Here is a 20,108-nt window from a genome sequence, read left to right as displayed (position 1 = left end):
TAAATGTCATACCACTGCTTAAATGTACCTTCTCCAGTAGGCTAGAAGAGCCATAAAAATGTAAAGCCAGTCTCTAGAGCCGATTATTATTCCTCGTACCAGTCATGCTCATGTACATTTAAGCAAAGTCACTTGAGGACAGAAAAGTGATCATCATGGCAGGTGTACACATGCAACTCGTTGCTCACTCAACCTTCATTCCTCTTCCTCTATAATAACCAGAATAATTGTTTTTGATGAACATATTGCTTCCTAAAATCAAAAACTACTAGGAATGCAAGGAATGAATATTTTACCAAACTCAGTAAAATGTGAGATTTAACGGAAATCTGCTTAAAGATAAAAGAAAATTGACTCATCCCTGAAGACACTTTTTCACAGTTTTTGCCTTTCTTATCCTTGTTTACACTTTATTTATGATGGCTTAGAGCGCCAGCAGCCTTTAAAAACCCTGAGGCACTGAAATGGAAAGCTAGGAGGGAAGAACAGAAAAGGAAGTGTTTGAGACTTGATGACACCATGAATTATCATGCAACCAATCCAGTCTATCTGCAGCAAAAGTTCATGTGAAACACAAATGTATCTCTAATCTTTGAAGTAGAATGTTTGGGGGCTCTTCTCCATTTTGAGCAGAAAAACTGATTTTAACCAATAAAATTGGTTGACTCACACTTTAGAAATAATTAAAAGCAATAAATGAATCATCTAACTAATTTGTTGCTATAAGTTGATAAATCTACTCATGTAAACTCCATCTTAAAATTACACTTTACCTATTAGTCACGTCTCCTAAAATACTAGTGTGTCTTGTAAGAAAATCACCCCTATGAGCAATTTATCTTGATGTTTTCTTCATACACTACACTGGGGGGGGGGGGGGGGTAGACCAAGATTCCAGCCCCTAAGGAAAATTTTCCTTTCTGAGTCTCCAAAAGTACAGTAAAATGTACGATGAAAAAATCTGTAGAGTTATATTTTCTAAAATAAATTGGGGAAGACCAAAATAGACACTTATCAATCTCCTACTATTCTTTCTCATAGCAGACATTCTTGCTAAATCATCACAACACTTTAGGAATGGAGTGTCACTCAGGTTGTATTCGGGGAAGGCATGGAGTACTAAGTACCTCTTTCATGCTGTTTGCACAATAACTGATTTCAATCCCACATTCTCTCATCCTAAGTAGGATATGTACTGACACGTAACAGTATAAGCAGCACATTCTACTTTAAACCCCTTTTCATCATTCCAAATTCAAGAGTTCCATTAAAATTGAACAATAATGTTTTTTATTTCTAAATAAAACTTATATTAGAATCTTCTATTAAGGCCAGTACATTTTTTTAAAAGCCTTAAAGTGATGTATAGTCCTACCTACTACTTGATGCCTACATGAAAATGAAAACACAGAACAAAACAGGGAGAAGAAAGGGAATGGGAGAAGGAGAGAGAGACTAAGTCGATCCATGAACATCTGGATCTTCTGTGAAAATGACCCTATCCTAACACACTTTGCCCTCGCATATTATACATTGTCTTCTAATAAACAGCCACACAGATATGCAACAATATGCTTTGAGGGAAGCAGCTTTCCACTCAGTTATACACCAAGGAAAGATTGAACCATGATTATGCTTTTATTTCTAGATAAAATGTATACTAGCATCTTCTATTAAGGCCAGTACATTATTTTAAAGCCTTAAAGTGATGAACAGTCCTAACTATTACCAGCCACTTACATTAAAAAGGAAACCCAGAACAAAATAGGGAGGAGAAGGGGAATGGGGGAAAGAGTGAGACGCTAAGCCAGTCCATGAACATCTGAATCTACTGTGAAAATGACCCTATCCTAACACTTTCTCCCTAACATATTATATATACTGCAGCTACGAAAGCATTCTTATTCCCAACCTAAAAAGAAAACCATAGTTGCTGGATTCTATCATAAAAATCCTGCAGTATGGGAATGTCTCCCTCTCCTTTCACTTTGAAGACTTTTGCTTTCTTCTCTTACCTAATACAAAAAAGTAAAGCATCAAAAGTAATTTCTCTTGTAGTTTTCCAAAGAAGTAGATGAAATATTAAGATCTCTAGGCACAAAGTCATGAAAAGCAAAACCAAGCAATTATGATTAAAAAGAAAAGAAGACAGAGCCTACAAACACCTTGGCACCTTGGCATTTCTATTAGCAGCAACTCTCATCTTCTACGTGTGTGTTCATGTCAACAGATTACAGTCTCTCTCTCTCTCTCTCTCTCTCTCTCTCTCTCTCTCATGTGTGTGCATCCCTTACATCAAAGGTAACAAGAAGAAAAAACAGTTTTGAACATAAGAACAATTCTTCAAACAGAAGCATTTTTATTATAAAATATTTTCTAGAATATTAGTTTTGTAGTTGATAACTATAGCAAAATTAGCTTGCTGTAAATATCACAGAGCTTGATAATCATCTTCTGGTTAATATAACAAAAATGTATTTGAAGTTAAGCCAAATTCAGGACTTACCACCACCTCCTCCAAGAAGACTGGCATTTGCTGTTAAAGAAAAGAAAAGAAATTATACTTTAAAACATACAGGAGACACAGTGTAGCAGAACAGTTGAAACAGAAACTAGTAATTATCATGTATCTTATTTGGACATATATATAGAAAATATGCATTTTCATATAAAGACAGACTTTATCACTATCATACTACAGAAAATTAGTATTTCCCTATTTTATCTCCTTTTTCTCTTCAAATGGCTATGTTCATATATTTCCTTGTAACAAAGTTAAGTACATATTGAAATCCTTTTATTCTCCATCTATATCTAAATTGATCTTCTGAGTTTCCATTTTATGAACTGTAGATACAACAATGCTACTTAGGCAATTTCAGTGATTTCAAAGGACAATGTAACAAGAAAATATAATGATAATTTAAATTAAATTAACCATCATCAAACAAAGCAATCTCAGGAAATTTTCCTGCAATAAGAAGTCAAACTTTTACTAAAGCAACAGACTTATTTATTCATTTTTTGTGTAGACTCTATTTGGGAGGAAGACAGAAATGTTAAATAGTGGTATGCGAATTCTCACCTATTTATTCAGAAATTCAACCTATGTATTCCTGGAAGGCAAATAAATATAAGATAGTTCAATGTGATTAATCTTAAATGGGACATTTATATCATCCAGTCTAAGGCTAAGGGAATATTGTAAGAGAGGGGGCAGAAAGAGTGCAAGAGACAAAAGAGAGAGAGGCAGGCTAAGAAATGCCATCTTCTGGACAAGACACAGACATTGCAACCATGAACTCACAAGTGCAGGTATCTGATCTAGATCTGTACAAGAATGGACCCAAAAGCCAGCATGGATGGAAGAGGGGGGCAGGGCTTATATCCTTCATTGATGAAACATTCATTATAGACAGATTCAGGTAGATGGAGAGTCATTGTCTTCAGCTGGGAGCCCACTAGTGACCTCGGGACTCTGGTGGAGAGTTCTATCCAGTGGTCACACAGATGTCCCTAGTTAGACTAAATGGATCACACATAAAACTAGAAGTCCTGAAACCAGGAAAGAGCTTGAGGGGGAGAAGGAGGGGGTGACAAGGATGGGAGGGAGATAGAAAAGGTTCACATAGAGTAATCAGAATGCATTGTATATAAGTAAGAAATAGTCAAAGGACAAAATTAATAAAAATGAAAATGAAAAATACAGTTGAGTTGCACTCAAGGAAGTAAAATTGTCTAAAGATTGCATTGTAGACAATTGGCTGCAGTATTAAACAATGTTATGTTTATGTTTATATAAACATAATAACCTTAAGGTAGAACTCAACATACACTGCATGGGCTGGAGAGATGGCTTCAACATTACGTTACTCACAATCAAGATGTCAATATACTGCACTGAGCTTTATTTCATACACTTACATATCATTGGCACTGTTTATGTATGTTATAAAAAAGGTTTTAGCAGTATTATGAAAGAAAGTGGCAACCAAAAGTTAACTAAAAATTAAATTATTTATTTAGGAAAGAGGCGTCCTTTGGTGTGCACTTTTGTGTACATTGCATTAAATCATGCATTGCCATAGCCCAAAAAGTAAATGTTATTAGTTATTAGTATTAATGATTCAATCAATAAATAATTGATCATATGAAGGATATGTGCCCATATTCACAGGTCAATTAGACTAAATGTCTGATGGTGTAGTGATTACTCCAACACTAAAGAGCATATCATAAAAATGAATGGAAAGCAAATGCCTTGGAAGGTCCTTTCAATATGTCAATATCAGATCATCAAACTCTGTCTTATGTGATCTTCCAAGTATAGAATTGTCTAACTGGGGCTCTGCCCCCGCCCGAACAGTACTTTCTAGAAAACACCAGCAGAATAGAAGTGCCAATAATCAACCAGAAACTGAACTCTCTTTTGATACCACTCACATTCCAAACCCCTCTGGTGTCACATCAAAAAAAAAAGTGTGGTATTTACACAAACACTAACCAGAGCATAATATCTTGCCCCAGGCCCAGCCTTGTGACTACTGAGGTCAATTTGCTGCAGGGTCTGAAAACAGTAATGAGAATTCTCATTTGTCTCCTCTCTGGTAGATGAATTCCATGATCAACTCATACCTCTTGGTTACTCCAGCCATATCTTCAAATCTTAATGTATTTCTAAAACCACAAGCCATTTCACACACCTGCTTTCCACCCCATTTGACTGAAAATTATTTTCCTATCTGTGGGTTTTCCAGGCCCTTGGCATTCCATCTGCAGTCTTCCAATTTTCACATATTCATTCATAAGAAAAAAAATGTATTTCCAACAATAAATAACAAAAATAAGCAATAGCTCTTCGTTGAGTGCATCATGGCAAGGAGTACAGTAATGTGTTGTAGTCTATTTTGGTCCATCATTCATCAATAGAGGTGGAGGTGATATGTTTCAAGAGCCCCACCCAGAGCCCCTCTGTTTAACCAAGGATTTGTCCAGTAGATGAGTAGGAGTAGGTATAGAATTTAGACTTCCCGTCCTTGCCAATCATCAAGTCATTTTATGTTAATGTGTGCTCATGTCTAGATGAGTCTATCTGTAACACAAATATAGAAGTAATATTCTTCAATAAAACTGCCAAAAATAGGCAAAGTGACTTCAAATATGACTTTGCCCCCACAAAGCACCTCAATTACTATCCAACACTCACTAGGCAGACAAGTTAATATTTCTTCCATTTTAAGGAAATGAAAATAATTTTTGTGGGTTCAAAGTTAATTTCTTAATTATTTCTAATAAATTAATACATATTCCAATTAGATAAAAAGCTCCTTGAAAATAAGATCTGAACTTACTAGCTTATTCTGCATAAAACAATTTTTAAACACATGTTTTAAATTGTGAGATAATTGATGGGCTTAGTCAATTCTCTTTTTATATAAGAAGTACTTATTTGCTGAAGTACAGAAGAACCGATCTTTGGCCGTACTTATTCTCTAAAATCAAAGACTATTATAGAACTCAAAGTTTATTTGAAATGTTTACAATTCAAAGCACATAATATACATTTATACATCCATCAAATTTTCTTTCCAGAATGACTGGTGATCCTGCCCGGGGCTTTTCCTAGAGTATCACAGTGGGGTGTCAGGAGACAGGAAAAAACAGATTATATACAAACATGATACCATTATTTCTACAGTAAGATTAGGAACTCTACTATGAACATGCTCGATAACCAGCAAATTTCTAATTCCCTAAAATAAAATGCCCAATAAATTATCGGGATAGGGAGCAAAACTGAAATTATAGTAATTATTTCAAAGATTGAATGAATGCACAACTCACACGAATCATTGTAATTTAATGGATCTGTGTTTTCACTTCAAACAAATTAACTTGTTTTAGTGAGATGAACAGTCTAGGTGCTTATGACATTAAAATTTTTAATATAAATAAGAAAAACTTTTCCTTAAAGCTAATTTCATAATGGCAAACACAGTAAACTTCTATACTAGATAGACAGATAGACAGACAGACAGACAGATAGAATATACATTTTTATATGTATGTATTATATGTCCTAGCTCGCTCTCTATTGTTGTGATAAAGACCACTACCAAAAACAACTTGGGGAGGAAAGGGTTATTTGGCTTATATGGCCCAATAATCGTATCATTGAGGGTTGTTGGGGCAGGGGTTCAAAGCAGGAACCCGGAGGCAGAACTAGAGCAGAGACTGTGAAGGAGTGGTGCTTACTGACTTGCTCTCCATGGCTTGCTCAGCTTTGTTCATATACAACCCAGAACCACCTGCCATTGGTGGAAGCATCCACACTGGTCTAGGCCCTCCCACATCAATCATCCTATAGGCCAGTCTAATAGAGGCATTTTCTCAACTAAGGTTCATTCTTCTCAGATGACACTAGGTTGTATCAAGTTGACGCAAAACTAAGCAGAACACTATACAAATGATTGAATTTAATGTCTGTGGGAATTTTCTGTTCCTTTAAAACCCAAATTCAACTTTTTAATTCAACTTACCAAATTTTTATGAGTATAAATATTAACACTTAATATAGTAAACCAAAAACTTCAGTACATTGTAGGCAGTCTTTTCTTGGGCTGATCATCCAAGAATATAACAATTTCCAATACCATATTACTATATTTCAAAATAAAATTGATAGAAAACTACTTTCTTTCTTTAAAAAATTTCCTAAATAACCCATGGTGTGCATATCTCATTTAGAAGATATTAGTAAAAAAGAAATTAAAATAGAAAAGATTATAATCGAACTTGTGATACAAATCATGAAAACATTGACCCCAAAACCAAGCAACCTTGGTTTTAATTCTAAATAACTGAGTGACTTGAACAAGTCATCATTGTCTCATTTATCTTCTATCAGAAAATAGAATCAATCAGGAATGACAAACAAGATTCTAATTCTTCTGACTTACTAATTTAAAAAAAAAATGTAATCTTTCTCATTTGAGAAAGAACCTGGAGAAAATTTACACCCAGTGGAAAGAGCACTATGCATGATTTAAGGCTTTGGTCTGGGCGAGGGAGGGCAGCAACATTAACAGTGTAGCAGTCACCTTAGCTTGTATTTCTGGATCACAAGACTACTCAGTATTGACTGCTTTGGTGCAATAAAAATCCTGTCCAATAATCTTAAACATCTGCTTACATTCATTCTTTAGAGTAAATGTATTCACTCTATGTATCTCGCTATTATTTAGAGTCAGGAGCAAGGTACAGGCGCACGCTTGTGTTGATCAACCAACAATTTGAGGTTATTGATTGTCTCTTTCCACTGTGTGAGTCCCTACAATCAAATTCAGGTAGGCAGGCTTGACTGTGATCATCTCTATCCACGGAACCATCTCACCGACATTACTTTTTAAATTTTTATTTGTTTACTTATTTATTTATGTGTGTAGATATAATACCTGCATGTAGGTCTATGCATCATATGTATGCCTGATGCACATGGAAGCCAGAAGAGGGTATCAGATTCTCTGGGACTGGAGATACAAACAGTGGTTAACTAACTGCCATTTGAGTGCTGAGAATTAAATCAGGTCCTCTGGAAGGGCAGCCAATACTCTTAACCACTGAGCCATCTCTCTAGCCCTAGCAGCATTAAAAAAAAAGTAAAGTTTGACTGTTTCTTGAAGTTCATGAGTCTGAAAGAATCCAGTCTCTTATCTCCACAGCAATTATTTGTTTCCTTGATTCATTTCTATCTCACCCTAAACTATCTTGTCAAACAAGCAACAGGCTGCGAGACTAGTCTTTAAACATTAATCAAAAGTCTTTGTGCAGGGCTTTTGTTTGCTTTTCATCGTATTATACAGGAAATTACACTTGTTTTCATCTAAACAGAATCCTGACCACCTAGCTCTGCTTATTTATTCTGATTTCTTATTACAATGGAGCACATGAGATGTCAAAATTATTGTTGGCAACAACTTTCCCAGGAGCTCTACTTAGAATACCAATTTCATTCACAACATGCTATTACAAAAGAAATGCCATCCTTTATTATGACACAAATTTTATTTCCTATGCTTTGAAGTTCAAAAAAGGAAGTGCTAAAAAATAAAATCCCTAGCACGTGTCTGACTCTAGAACACATGCCTTCTTATCAGGAGTGACCACCTCCACTGACAGCTGTGGAAATACAAGCCACACAGACAAATGCAGCCACAGTTTGGCAACAGCCTTTGGTTCACACTTCACTAGATTTACACCTTCCAAACAAATTCTACAGAATGCCAGAGGTTAGGGGCAGCAGTATGATTTCCTGCTTTGAAGCTGACAAAGAGAAAATTAAGCATAGGCTTAAGTGTTTCAGATATAGAAAGCAGGCAGAGACACATGATGAATACCTTACATTTCATTCTTACTGCAGAAGTCAAAGGAACCATTGATTATTCCAGGGTCTTTAATGGCTCGTAGAGGCTGGAACTCATCATGAAGCCAAAAGCACAACACAAAAGTCCCTGTTATTGATAAAGAGGTGGAAAGGCACTAAGAATTGCAAGAGTTGCTTGGAATTATTAACAAAATCTAACAATAGAAAACAAAGTCACCCCGACTGAAGTGTATGGAAGGAGTTACAGCTGCCTGTTTTCCTCGAAGGCTGACTCTGGGTGCTCAGCAATTCTGGAAAATACTGAATTGACCCAATCCCTTCTCTTAAAAAAATGGAAAGTTCAAGAGGACCAAGGATTATTGAAACACTTGTCCAGAACCAGCCAATCAGGAGAACAAGCAGGAACATCAACTTGGATGTTTCCTAGTATCTTTTTCTTTTTCTCACTATGACATGTGTGCAAGAATCTGTGTGTGTGCATGTGTGTGTGTGTGTGTGTGTGTGTGTGTGTGTGTGTGTGTGTGTACCTCCAAGTTCAAAAGTGGCTACACAGGCAATATGCATGGAATCTATTGAATACCACTCTGTGGAAGTTCACTAAATTGATGATGAAGAGAACAAAATCACCAGCAGGCAGCTCCTAACATTTGTAGTGAAGGCAGCTAACTCAAAGTCAGCAAATGCAGCATGTTCATCTCTATGCCAGGCTCATCCTCTTGACAGTATATTCTGGATCAATTGTAATTTCAGTAATGATAATACTGGCTCAGTTACAAAAGCTGGATCACTTGAGTAACCCATTCTGGGGTTTCCCAAACAAAGAAAGGACAGCATTTCTAAATGGGGTAGGGGAGGTATGAATGCACATCTATTATGGCTGCAATAATACAAGAAATTTGAAGAGCAGTTTTAACTTGTCTTCAATAAGAAAGGTTTTGAACATAAACCAGTTTTCATTTGAAAACTGGAAGATGTTCATATCTGAGAGAATATGATACACTTTTAACTTGATTAAAGCATAAGCTTCACCATGCACCTTTATATACATACTGTTTGGGAAGGCTGGCTAATTTGTTTCAATAAAATCAGTCAATATCTTTTTTAAAAAAAGACTATTTTACAGTTCCCTTGTGTCTTATTATATCTTCCTTATAATATTATACACCTTCAATTTCTTTCTGAAGTAAGAGTTTTGAAGGATTTATTTTATATCACACTAAAATTTAAGTAAATGAGCCAAAATATTAATTCTCAGTTAGAGTAAATGTATGAAAATATTGAGACACAAAGAACCTCAAAAGGAAAGGATATGGTACTACTGGGCTTCCTTTCAAAAATTATAAAGTTGAAAAATCCATGAAGGCACAGGTCACATTTGTTGGAATCAGCAAACCATGTATAATTGATTCATGACACCAAGTGTTAGATAAATACTTATTAAATATGTAGTGGAATGAATGGAATATGAAGGAATAGAAGAAAAAGACAATGAAACACATTTCTAGGAAAATAAGAAAGCCACAATTTTGTACCTGAGTGCAACTGTGTTGGGATGGAGCCAACCAAATCTAGACCCAAAGCTAGAGTTTATCATTGACCTTGAGCAAATTTCTCAAAGTCCAATTGATTAGCTAACCTCTTAAAGTCTCTATTTACTCATCAATTATTTGACAAAAATAATAGTCATCTTGCACCTTTGTGCAGAAGAGAGTGGTGATCTAAGTGACTGGCATCTAACATGCCAAGACTTAGAAAAGGTCACCTCCTTAAGCTGTGGTATTTACTACAGTGCACTCTGACCCATACCATTAAAAGCATCCAGACTTGCCTAAAGCCTTGCGAGGTAATGGGCCATTCCATTTTGGAGAATTGCATTGCCCAACCACACTCTGACCTGTCCTGTTCTACTCTGTCACTGGGGTTGGTAGAAGGTAGGACTTCTGTAGAGTCCAGTGAGGAACAGGCCTTTTGCAGATTTTTTTTTTTAAGTTCTATCTTTGGACCAAGGTTCATTAAAGATCCAGTTCTAGAAGTCCATAAAGAGAATGGATATCAGCATTTTTTCATATTTTAACTATTTATTTGCTTCCAGGTTATGCTGGTTTCATTTTAAAAGCAGTATGCTATTTTATGCCCACTTGTTACTTTCCAAAGTCCATTCTCTGTGTGTCCCCCGTTCTCGGCCTTCCCCTGTGCCTTCTCTTATTCTGTCTCTTGCTGGGTCTAGCCAAGGGTGCCCTGGCATGAGATGATAAGAGAGGTAAGAGAGAATGCAGAGTTCACTAGCCTGGCTCACTTTCTGAGGGCTGACTTTGTGTGGATTATGCCCCTTGAGCAAAGGCTACTGCTCTAGTCAAAGTACTTCAGGTTACAACAAACCTTTCTCTCTTTTGGGTTCTGATCACCTGCATCTTCTCTCAGCTCTTGGCCTAGAGTGGCAACAGCCATGTTGTTGATAACCTCCAGTTCTAAACAATTCCTTAAGGTCCTCCTCATCGACACCTGGCCCCAACTCTTAGACCTAATCTCTTTGTAAACAAGCCCCCTTTTGAGTTATCCTAATTTGACTCTTTGATCTGAATTCTCTTGGGACCCAGACTAAGTGTGTATAGACTAGGCAGGACTGGCGGCTAGCCAACATCACACCCATTCACAGACTCTGTTACTTTAGATTATATAAGGCTTCATCCTGCCCCTATGCTTCAGTTTAAAAGAATAAGCAATATATAGGAAACTGTTTCATTTCTTAAAATATATGCAAGTATATTAAAATATGTATAATTACATCATAATATGTTAGATGATTGAGCATATTCTTTCACAAAAGATACATAAAAGAGCAAATAGATTAAAGAAACCCAACTCTTCTTATGTACCATTCTGATCAATACTTTCTCTCTCAGATAAATATATACACTTAAGTGGTGTCTATCATTTTCTCATTTATGAATATGACATGGTTCTAAGAAAATAGCATATATCAATATAATATTTCAGAGTTTGTGTAAGATTAAAGATGTGGCAGTGTGCACCTTTAAACCTAGCACTCAAGAGGCAGAGGCAAGTGAATCTCAGGAGTTTGAGAATAAATCAGGTCTACACAACAAATTCTAGGCCAGCCAGGGCTAAAAAGTGAGACCTTGCTCAAAATCATGTCTACATAAAACCATTCCTATTAGCTACTTAGATTGTTTCCAGTAATTTTTTCCATTATGTATGAACAGTGCATTCATAAATATACTCTATCTGTATGTCTACATACTAATTTTATGGAATAAATCCTTCAAAATGTTTATGATCACAGGGCATATGTATTTTTCAAATCTAACTGTTTAATTAATTATTAAAATGTAAATATTGAAATATGTGCTAAAACTAGTGAAAATTTATCATAAATAATAAACTTTAGGGGCACCTGAAACATTGGTATTAGCTTATGATCATCAATAAGTAACCTAAAACAAAGTGTTTTGTCATGTGAATGAGGTTGCTTTTGACTTAAATATAAACACATTAGTGAAGCTTTCAATTATACATGAAATAAATTTGGTCTCATCTCCCAAGTACTAGAAGGGTCTGGCATTTGTTTACTTCCCTGCTTATTGTGTATGAGGGTGGTTGTGAGTATGATGAAGGGGGCATGCTACAGTGCTCGTGTGGAGAGCATAGGACAACTTTGTGGAATCAGTTTCTCCTTTTATCTTTACTTGTGTTCCAGGGTTCAAACTTAGATCATCAGGTAACGAGGTCTTTCGCCCTCCAACCCATTCTACCAACCCAAAAGGGTCTGTTTCTAAAGCCAAATCAGCTTATGTGTGCTTTTGTGTTTACTATAGATAGAAACAAACAGGTCTTGAATTTCAAAGCAAACTGAAGACTTGAAAAAAATAAACCAAAAAAAAAAAATCTTCTATTGCTTTCTAATAAAATTCACTATGAATTTAAATTATACTTCAGGAGCTCAACAATAAATTTCAGAAGCTATTAACTTATTAAAAAGATCTGGAGTGCTGATTAAAGAAAACAAAGAAACATAAGAATGCTTCAGCTCAATAAGGGTTTCAAGGCTAAATATCTTGTTCCCATGATAATTCTGACTTTTCTGTTTCCTCTCACTTAAAACCAGCTTTTGAGTGTGTGCTACGATTCACTGGGTAGCCCTTTCTTTTACATAAGTGCAACAGAAAGCTGAAGAAAGATGAACTACATTGGTTAAGAGTAATCATCAGACAATTACTCAAATTTATAATTGTAGCCCAAATCCTCACCACTACAAAAATAGCTTATAGTTGTTGCTTTATTAGATGCCTAGTGCATTCCTAATTAGTTTACTGCCCCAAGAAGCTGACCAGGTAGGTACTGTTTATTGTTCATTGTTTTCTTGATGAAAGGATTGGAACATAGGAAGGTTGATTCATGTGTACAAGATAAAATATCAGTGCTAATATTTGAAATGATGTTATATTACTCTCATGTTTACAGTTTTAAGCAAATCCACAATTTCCCATTGCTCAGAAATGTCAGAATAAGGATTAGAAGAATTCTAATTCAGATTTCTGTCTTTTTCTATGTATTATTAACTTGCTTGTTGATGAAGACATTCTCTAGGTAGAATAATCCTACTTACACTAAATTCAACAGATCATGTTCCTACTTTCCCAATCTAAATCCATATTCATTTTCCAGTTTGTTAAAGTCACACTGTATAAATAAAATGTGCTAGGCCATAAAGGAGCTAAGCTGGCTCATTCACCCAATATAATACATCACATAATTCTGAGCTAACCACATGCAGCAAATTTGGTTTGTGATACAATCAACTCACCCAAATGTTAAATAAGCCCATATATGACTCATTTCCATCAGAAAGTCCGAGTCCTGGACAAGGTCATATACATTTAAGTAAGCTTCTCAAGGTGGAACACATGACCATTGTCAGAACCAATAGATCAACAAATAGATCATGACAACTATCGAAGCATCTATTATTTATTAAGCAGTGATTATGACTTTATCTGTCTGGCATCATCCACAAAACCTTCTTGTAAATCTACAGCAAATGAGGAAACAGAGGCTGTCATAAGACTAAACTTATTTGCCCACAGTGATAGGTTGGTAGGTAAATAATAAATTACATGTTTAAAACCTTTCATCCAAAACCAAATGAGTATTTTTTTTCTAGTATACCAAATTATCTATTAAGGAACTAGAATTCTCTCAAGTGATTTCAAAATAAGGGAAAATCCAATGATTATGATAATACCAACAGTAAATGTTGTAAAACTGATTTTTTAATTTAATTAGATTGTGGAGAATAGGAAGCATTTACATGTGAAATATGAATTACAATTATAAAAATATTTTAAATATACTTTCCTTATATCATCTACTAACATTTTTATGTCAATCCACAATTTAAATTTCCAAGAAGTTATAATACTTATAAGGGAAAATGCATTTGAAACATTGAATTTATATTATATTACTGACCATGGGGATTATATTTCTTAATTATCAATGCTTAAGAATGATCATGTTCAAGACAATAATGGCCCATACCTTATTCATCAAGAAAATGAAACTGAAGGTGGGTGGTGGTGGGACTCGCCTTTAATCCCAGCACTCAGGAGGCAGAGCCAGACTGATATCTGTGAGTTCAAGGCCAGCCTGGTCTACAAAGCAAGATCCAGGACAGGCACCAAAACAACACAGAGAAACCCTGTCTCAAAAAAAAAGGAAATTAAACTGAATAAACTAAGATTTTATTTTACTTTTATTACTTTTACCTGGTACATAAAGATTGAACATATGGGGTAATGTGATAATTCCATGTATGTATATATTGCAATGTTGAAATCAGGCTAAAAATATGTATCACCTCAAACATTTATCATTTCTTTAAGTATAGATACGTTTCAGAATTCTTTCTTCTGGCTTCCTGAAATACATACCATATCACCATTATATGCTTACAATGAAATATGCAAATAAAAGTCCATTGTGTTAAGTAAATAGACCCTGTGTTTTCTGCTTCCCACACTCCTCATCCTTGTATTTGGGGCTATCAAGTAGTAAAATTTTTCTATAACTTCAGCTAGCAAAACTCATAATAACAAATTTTCTTATTCCTAAATTACACAAATCTAACACTTCTATATGTATAGATATATTTAGTTATTAATTATAAAATTTTAAATTTTAAGACTATAAGTATATTATGTTTATGTCAGCTGTAAGTCTCAAAAACTCTCATCTGAAACATAAAAAAATCTAACTTTATAAACAGCAAATTTAGACATTTATCAACAAAGGCCCTCTTTGTTCTGTGCTCTGGAGACAAAATATAATTTGCATTTTCTGGATATCAAAAAAATAGTAATTACTTTTTCTTATTACAGCTCATCAGGCCAGCTGTGGATTCTATAATAGAGATTAGTTTTATTCTGGTGCACTGAAAAGCACTGATATTAATCTCAGACAAATGTATTATCATTGGTGAGAAGCTGATTACTGACTACTGAGCCTTTTAAAAAATTATTATTATTATGTCATAAATCTCACAGGATAACTAAGTAGTACTTACTAAAAATACTTTCAACTATAAGTCACTCTGAAATATCCAAACGTCAGAAATACAACAGGAGCAACAACTGATAATAAATGAATTTTAAATGGTTACCCCATAATCTATGGATTTAATGGATTTGGTGCCAGCCAAAGAAAGCATGGACTCCTAATTTCACCAGTAATTTGTTATTTAGGCAGGATTATTTATGCCTCAATTTTATCACACAGAATTATAAAAGATAGGGTTTGGCTGATGGCTCAGCAGCTAAGAGCACTTGCCCTTTTTGCAAAGGACCCACATTTGGTTCCCACCACCCACATAAGGCTGCTCACAACCATCTATAAGTCCAGTTCCAGGGAATCCAATTCCCTGTTCTGGCCTCCAAAGATAACCAGGCACACACATGGTACATATACATATACATATAAACATATATTCACTCATATAGATAAAATAAATATAAATAAACCATGTAGCTGTATACTGTACATACTATATGCTATATATGCTATATAATATATATACTATATATAATATAATTTAATTATGTTAAGCAACTACTCTGTATGGCTAGAATATATACTAGAAGTAAATAGCTAAATAAAATAGGTACATTATGTCAAATAACTACAATATATCTATTAATTGTTATTCTGTAACACAATAGATACATTTACTAGGGGGCTGAGAAGATGGCATTGAAAGGTCCTGTCTTTATCCCAACACTGAAGAGTCATTCACCTTCTGTTTGCTCAATGGAAACCTTTGCTGAGAATACAACACAGCTCTCTGCCTTCTGAGTTTACAGCCCTTCCCCATCCTTCCACAGGCTTTCATCCAAGAATGCTCATTAATTAATATCCTCCAAACTGATTTCTAGCTATGCTTGCTAAGGATTCGAAAACAAATGCAATCATGGACTAACAGCAGAGAGCAGGAGCTGGTCACAGGCATTTAAATTATATGGAATAGGAGCCAGGTGTAGTGGTGCCTTTAATCCAAGCACTCTGGAAGCAGAGGCAGGTGGATCTCTATGAGTTCCAGGCTAGCCAGTGTTACATGGTGGGTCATGTCTCAAAAGTAGATAGATAGAGAGATAGAGAGAGAGAGAGAGAGAGAGAGAGAGAGAGAGAGAGAGAGAGAGAGAGAGAGAGAGATGATGATGATGATGATGATGATGATGGATAGCTGGATAGACAGAGACAGACAGATAGATGATGGATAGCTGGATAGATAGACTCTATGGCCTTTCTCTCTGACCACCAGTTGTGGGCAGGTCGCTTTATAATACAGGGCACCTGGGGCATCTTTCCCCTTAGCTTTGAGTCTTAGTTTACAATCCCAAGGAAATGGAAAATATCTCATTCAACATTGTATTATATCAATTTATTTCAAAACTTTATTAGCAAACATTAAATTTAGTTTCAAGTCAAAATCCTAATAATTCAATTTTAAATTAGTTCTACAACCTCTAACGAATAGCATTCAAACAAGTATGCTTAACATACTACATTTTGAAATGTTGCATGTTGGAACAAAGAAAGGGATGGTTTAAAAACATTCTGAAAGGTTTTGTCTAAAATCTCTTGATGCCTAAGTGTTCATATGAAGGTTACATATCTGAATCCCGTGAATACATTTTCTGGGTGAAACTTTAACCTCTACCTTTAAAATCTCAGAACAGTAACTGTGGGCCTGTTCCTTACTAAGCAGAGTTATTATGGTGGCTACAGAAGTGGCTGAAGTTTTGAGAACAATGATTCATCCTCAAGCACTAATGGTGTACTCATTACTTCTTACTTTTTTTTTTTTTTTTTTTGGTTTTTCGAGACAGGGTTTCTCTGTGTAGCTTTGCGCCTCTCCTGGAACTCACTTGGTAGCCCAGGCTGGCCTCGAACTCACAGAGATCCACCTGGCTCTGCCTCCCGAGTGCTGGGATTAAAGGCGTGCGCCACCACCGCCCAGCTTACTTCTTACTTTCTAACCAGGGTGTCACTGCAAGTCATTCTAACTCATCCCAGCTTCTGGAGGTTGCAAGTCAGCTCCCTTGAGGCTTCCTGCTTCCTTACTTTCACCATGCTGCCTTCTCCCTGTGCATGTGAATCTCTGGAGTACATTAATGCTATCTTCCAGGATCTTTCACAGCCAAACAGATGAGTCCCCCTAATCGGCCTCCCTCCTCCGCTATGAGGAGTCACTGAAGGATTACTCTGACTGTAGCTCTCCTTGCCTTACAGTCAGGACCCCCTATCTCCTCTGCATTCCAGACAGAACAACAGTCTCAAGGTTGCAGTCACAGTGAGCTGACTGAGGCAAGCCCTGGTGAGTTGGTAATGATTCTGCTGCTGACTTGGCTCAGCAAACAATTCTGACAAAATATGCTGATGAGAAGTAAAATGGTAGATGAACTAGAGAAGGGCACAGTTCTCCTTTGGGCTAATCTTTTAATCCACCTATTAAGAAAAATTACTTTGTATTAACATCCATTCAACTTTATTCCTATCCATCCTTGGTGAACAGGGATTACAATTTACTCAACTCTCTTGACCTAGTAAAATGGTTATCTCCCAGCACAGGATTGTGAACACTAAAAGATAATTTAGTCACTCAACAGCATATAAAAGGTGTTCAGAATAACTTAGAATTTTTTTATATATCAAAAATAATGCCTGTCTTACTGTATGTATTCTATATATGCTTAGTAAGTAAAACAGTTAATAAACAAATGAATACATTTAAAGTGCACTGCAACAGACTTAATTAAAATTGAAGCAAAAAATGCGAATTTAATAATCCTTACCATTATGAAATTATATGTCCATTACAAGAGCAGAGTGCTTTTTCTAAACAGAAGAATATTATGTACAGAACAAGATCAAAGCATTAAGTGAGAATTTTAAAGAATGTCATTCAAAAGAACCAGAATTATTGAAACTCTCCCAAGTGTTGGATGAGGTTGCGTGAGTTGCCCTAAGGACAAAGAGACCCACAGTTGTCTCTTCTGCCAGACCTAATCACATGACTGATGCGGAACACCATCGCTAACAGGAAGATACGGGACTTTAGCTCCAACTTCCTAAGCATTTCCTGGGCAGAGAAGCATTACTGTAAAGCCTGCTGTCCCTTTTGGGTGTTATTGTTCACTTTTTAATTTAGCATATAAGACATTCAATATCATTATAGCACTTTTGAACAAAGCGTGCTTTAGCTATTCTCCTTCCCTGTGTGTCCCCAACTCTGCCACCCCGGACCCCCCAAAACCGCCCCCCAGCCTCTCATCTTCTTTCACCTCCCATGTGTTGTGTCCTTTTGTCACCGCCGACGCCATTCCTTCTATTCATCTACTTAAGTCTCTCTTGGCCTATTTTCTAGATTTTAGGCTTTACCCATTTTATTTCTGTTATTTTTTTCTTTGTTTTTCAAGACAGGGTTTCTCTGTGTAGCCCTGGCTGTTCTGACACTCTCTGTAAACCAGGCTAGTCTTGAACTCAGAGATCTGACTGCCTCTGCCTCCCAAGCGCTAGGATTAAAGGTATGCACCACCACCACCTGGACATTGATGTATTTTTGTAGATTACCAATTTACTCATTTTAGTAGAAATTATTCCCACTCTTGACTTTACTAATTTTCCTATTAAAGGTAACTGTGTGGGACTTTCAAAGGACACCTCTAAGGCCTATTAGTGATGCTTGCACTATGCAGTTGTAATGTCCTTATACTTCAATCCACAAAGCAATAAAACAAAACCCAGCAAAGTCAGTGTGAACTGTAAGTTTCCTGTATAGACTGCTGGGTCATAACTCAAAACACTATCTCCAATTAACAGAAGCGGCAAAGGTATTACTCAGAGAGAGTACTGTCAGTCTGTAATACTGCAACTCTCTAACATAGCCGAAGCCCATTCAATCTCACAAGACACCACACCAGCAATAAACAAGGAAGGTACTCAGTGCTGCCATTCATGTATCAAAACCCATCAGAAATAACTCTCCAGGCTGAATTTGAGATACATATTTATTGCAGATTATAATAATCTGATGCAAAAATGAGAGTTAGTAAGAATATATGCCATTCTAAGTTTTTTTTAAGGATAAAATTTTAAGGCTAAACAACTGACTTCTAAAGGAAAAGTATATTTCATGGGTTTGTAATACATGCAAATATGTCTTGTAATAGCTCCTAATATTTATGAATATTCTTACATATAAATATACTTACATATGTATATAAACTAAAAACTTTTAATATATAAACATATTTTCCTTTATTATTCAGTTGATACATATGCATTTGTCTCTGCATTCATAAATATCTACTAGACAATTAGAGTTCTGCTTTATATTTATTAAAAGATCATTGACTTTCCACCTTCCTTTCTTTTATTAATTTTAAAATTGCATTCATTTAGCATGCATGTATGTGTGTGCATGCATGTGTGTGCTCATGTGTATGCATGTATGTGTGTGTGTGTGTGTGTGTGTGTGTGTGTATACACATGTACCAAGACATGCACATGGAGGTCACTGGACAGCACTGTGAAGTTAGTTTTCTCCTTCCACTATGTGGATTCCAGGGATCAAATTCAGGGTGGCAAGCTTGGTGACAGGCACCTTTACCCACTGATTGTTGAGGACTGAACCCACAGACTCCTACATGCTGGACAAGTGCTCTCCCACTGAGTCATGTCCCTGGCCTCTATTTGCCTTCTTTTATGATGTGATTTTCCCCTTTTTATTATAAATCTAAACTCTGTGAGACCCTAAGTCATCATTTCAAATTAAGACACAGAAACAGCTTTCATTTTTGACACAGCTAAAGGTAAAGGAAAATTTTATCAAGAGACTGCCCATGCAAATGCCTTATCTGACCTAATCAGTCAATGCTTAGCCAACAATTATTAAAATAGGTGCTGGGGGATAGATTAAAGGTAAGTATAATATTCCAAATAATCATAAAAGTACAACATTTTCAGCATTTTTGACACCATTAATTTGCATAATTTTTAAGTACGGAAATTAGCCTAAGAAGTAAAAAAGTCCCTTAAGGGCCCATGTAGCAAAAGAAAATGAGGAATGCATATCCAGTCAACCATTTCAGAACGCATTTTCCACAGGTTTCTTCTGAAAAGTGTCTACATTGCTGAAGCTTGACTACGC

At 35.8% G+C, this 20,108-nt stretch overlaps 1 protein-coding gene across 4 annotated transcripts in view; it reads right to left on the bottom strand.

Annotated features, from left to right (window-relative positions):
- The window catches only part of Macrod2 (mono-ADP ribosylhydrolase 2), a 1,966,896-nt gene that overhangs the window by 1,519,289 nt on the left and 427,499 nt on the right, over nucleotides 1–20,108 (bottom strand). For all 4 annotated transcript variants that reach the window (XM_052726013.1, XM_052726012.1, XM_052726011.1 and 1 more), the window contains one exon: nucleotides 2,507–2,536. In XM_052726013.1, the coding sequence (XP_052581973.1) occupies nucleotides 2,507–2,536 (30 nt within the window). The remainder of the gene's footprint in view (nucleotides 1–2,506; nucleotides 2,537–20,108) is intronic.

Source organism: Peromyscus californicus, unplaced genomic scaffold (genome assembly GCF_007827085.1).
Source record: "Peromyscus californicus insignis strain IS unplaced genomic scaffold, ASM782708v3 Scaffold_7__1_contigs__length_154581171, whole genome shotgun sequence".
Classification (NCBI taxonomy): Eukaryota; Metazoa; Chordata; class Mammalia; order Rodentia; family Cricetidae; genus Peromyscus; species Peromyscus californicus.
Note: the sequence above shows the minus strand (reverse complement) of the source record. Positions and strands in the feature narration are given on the sequence as shown.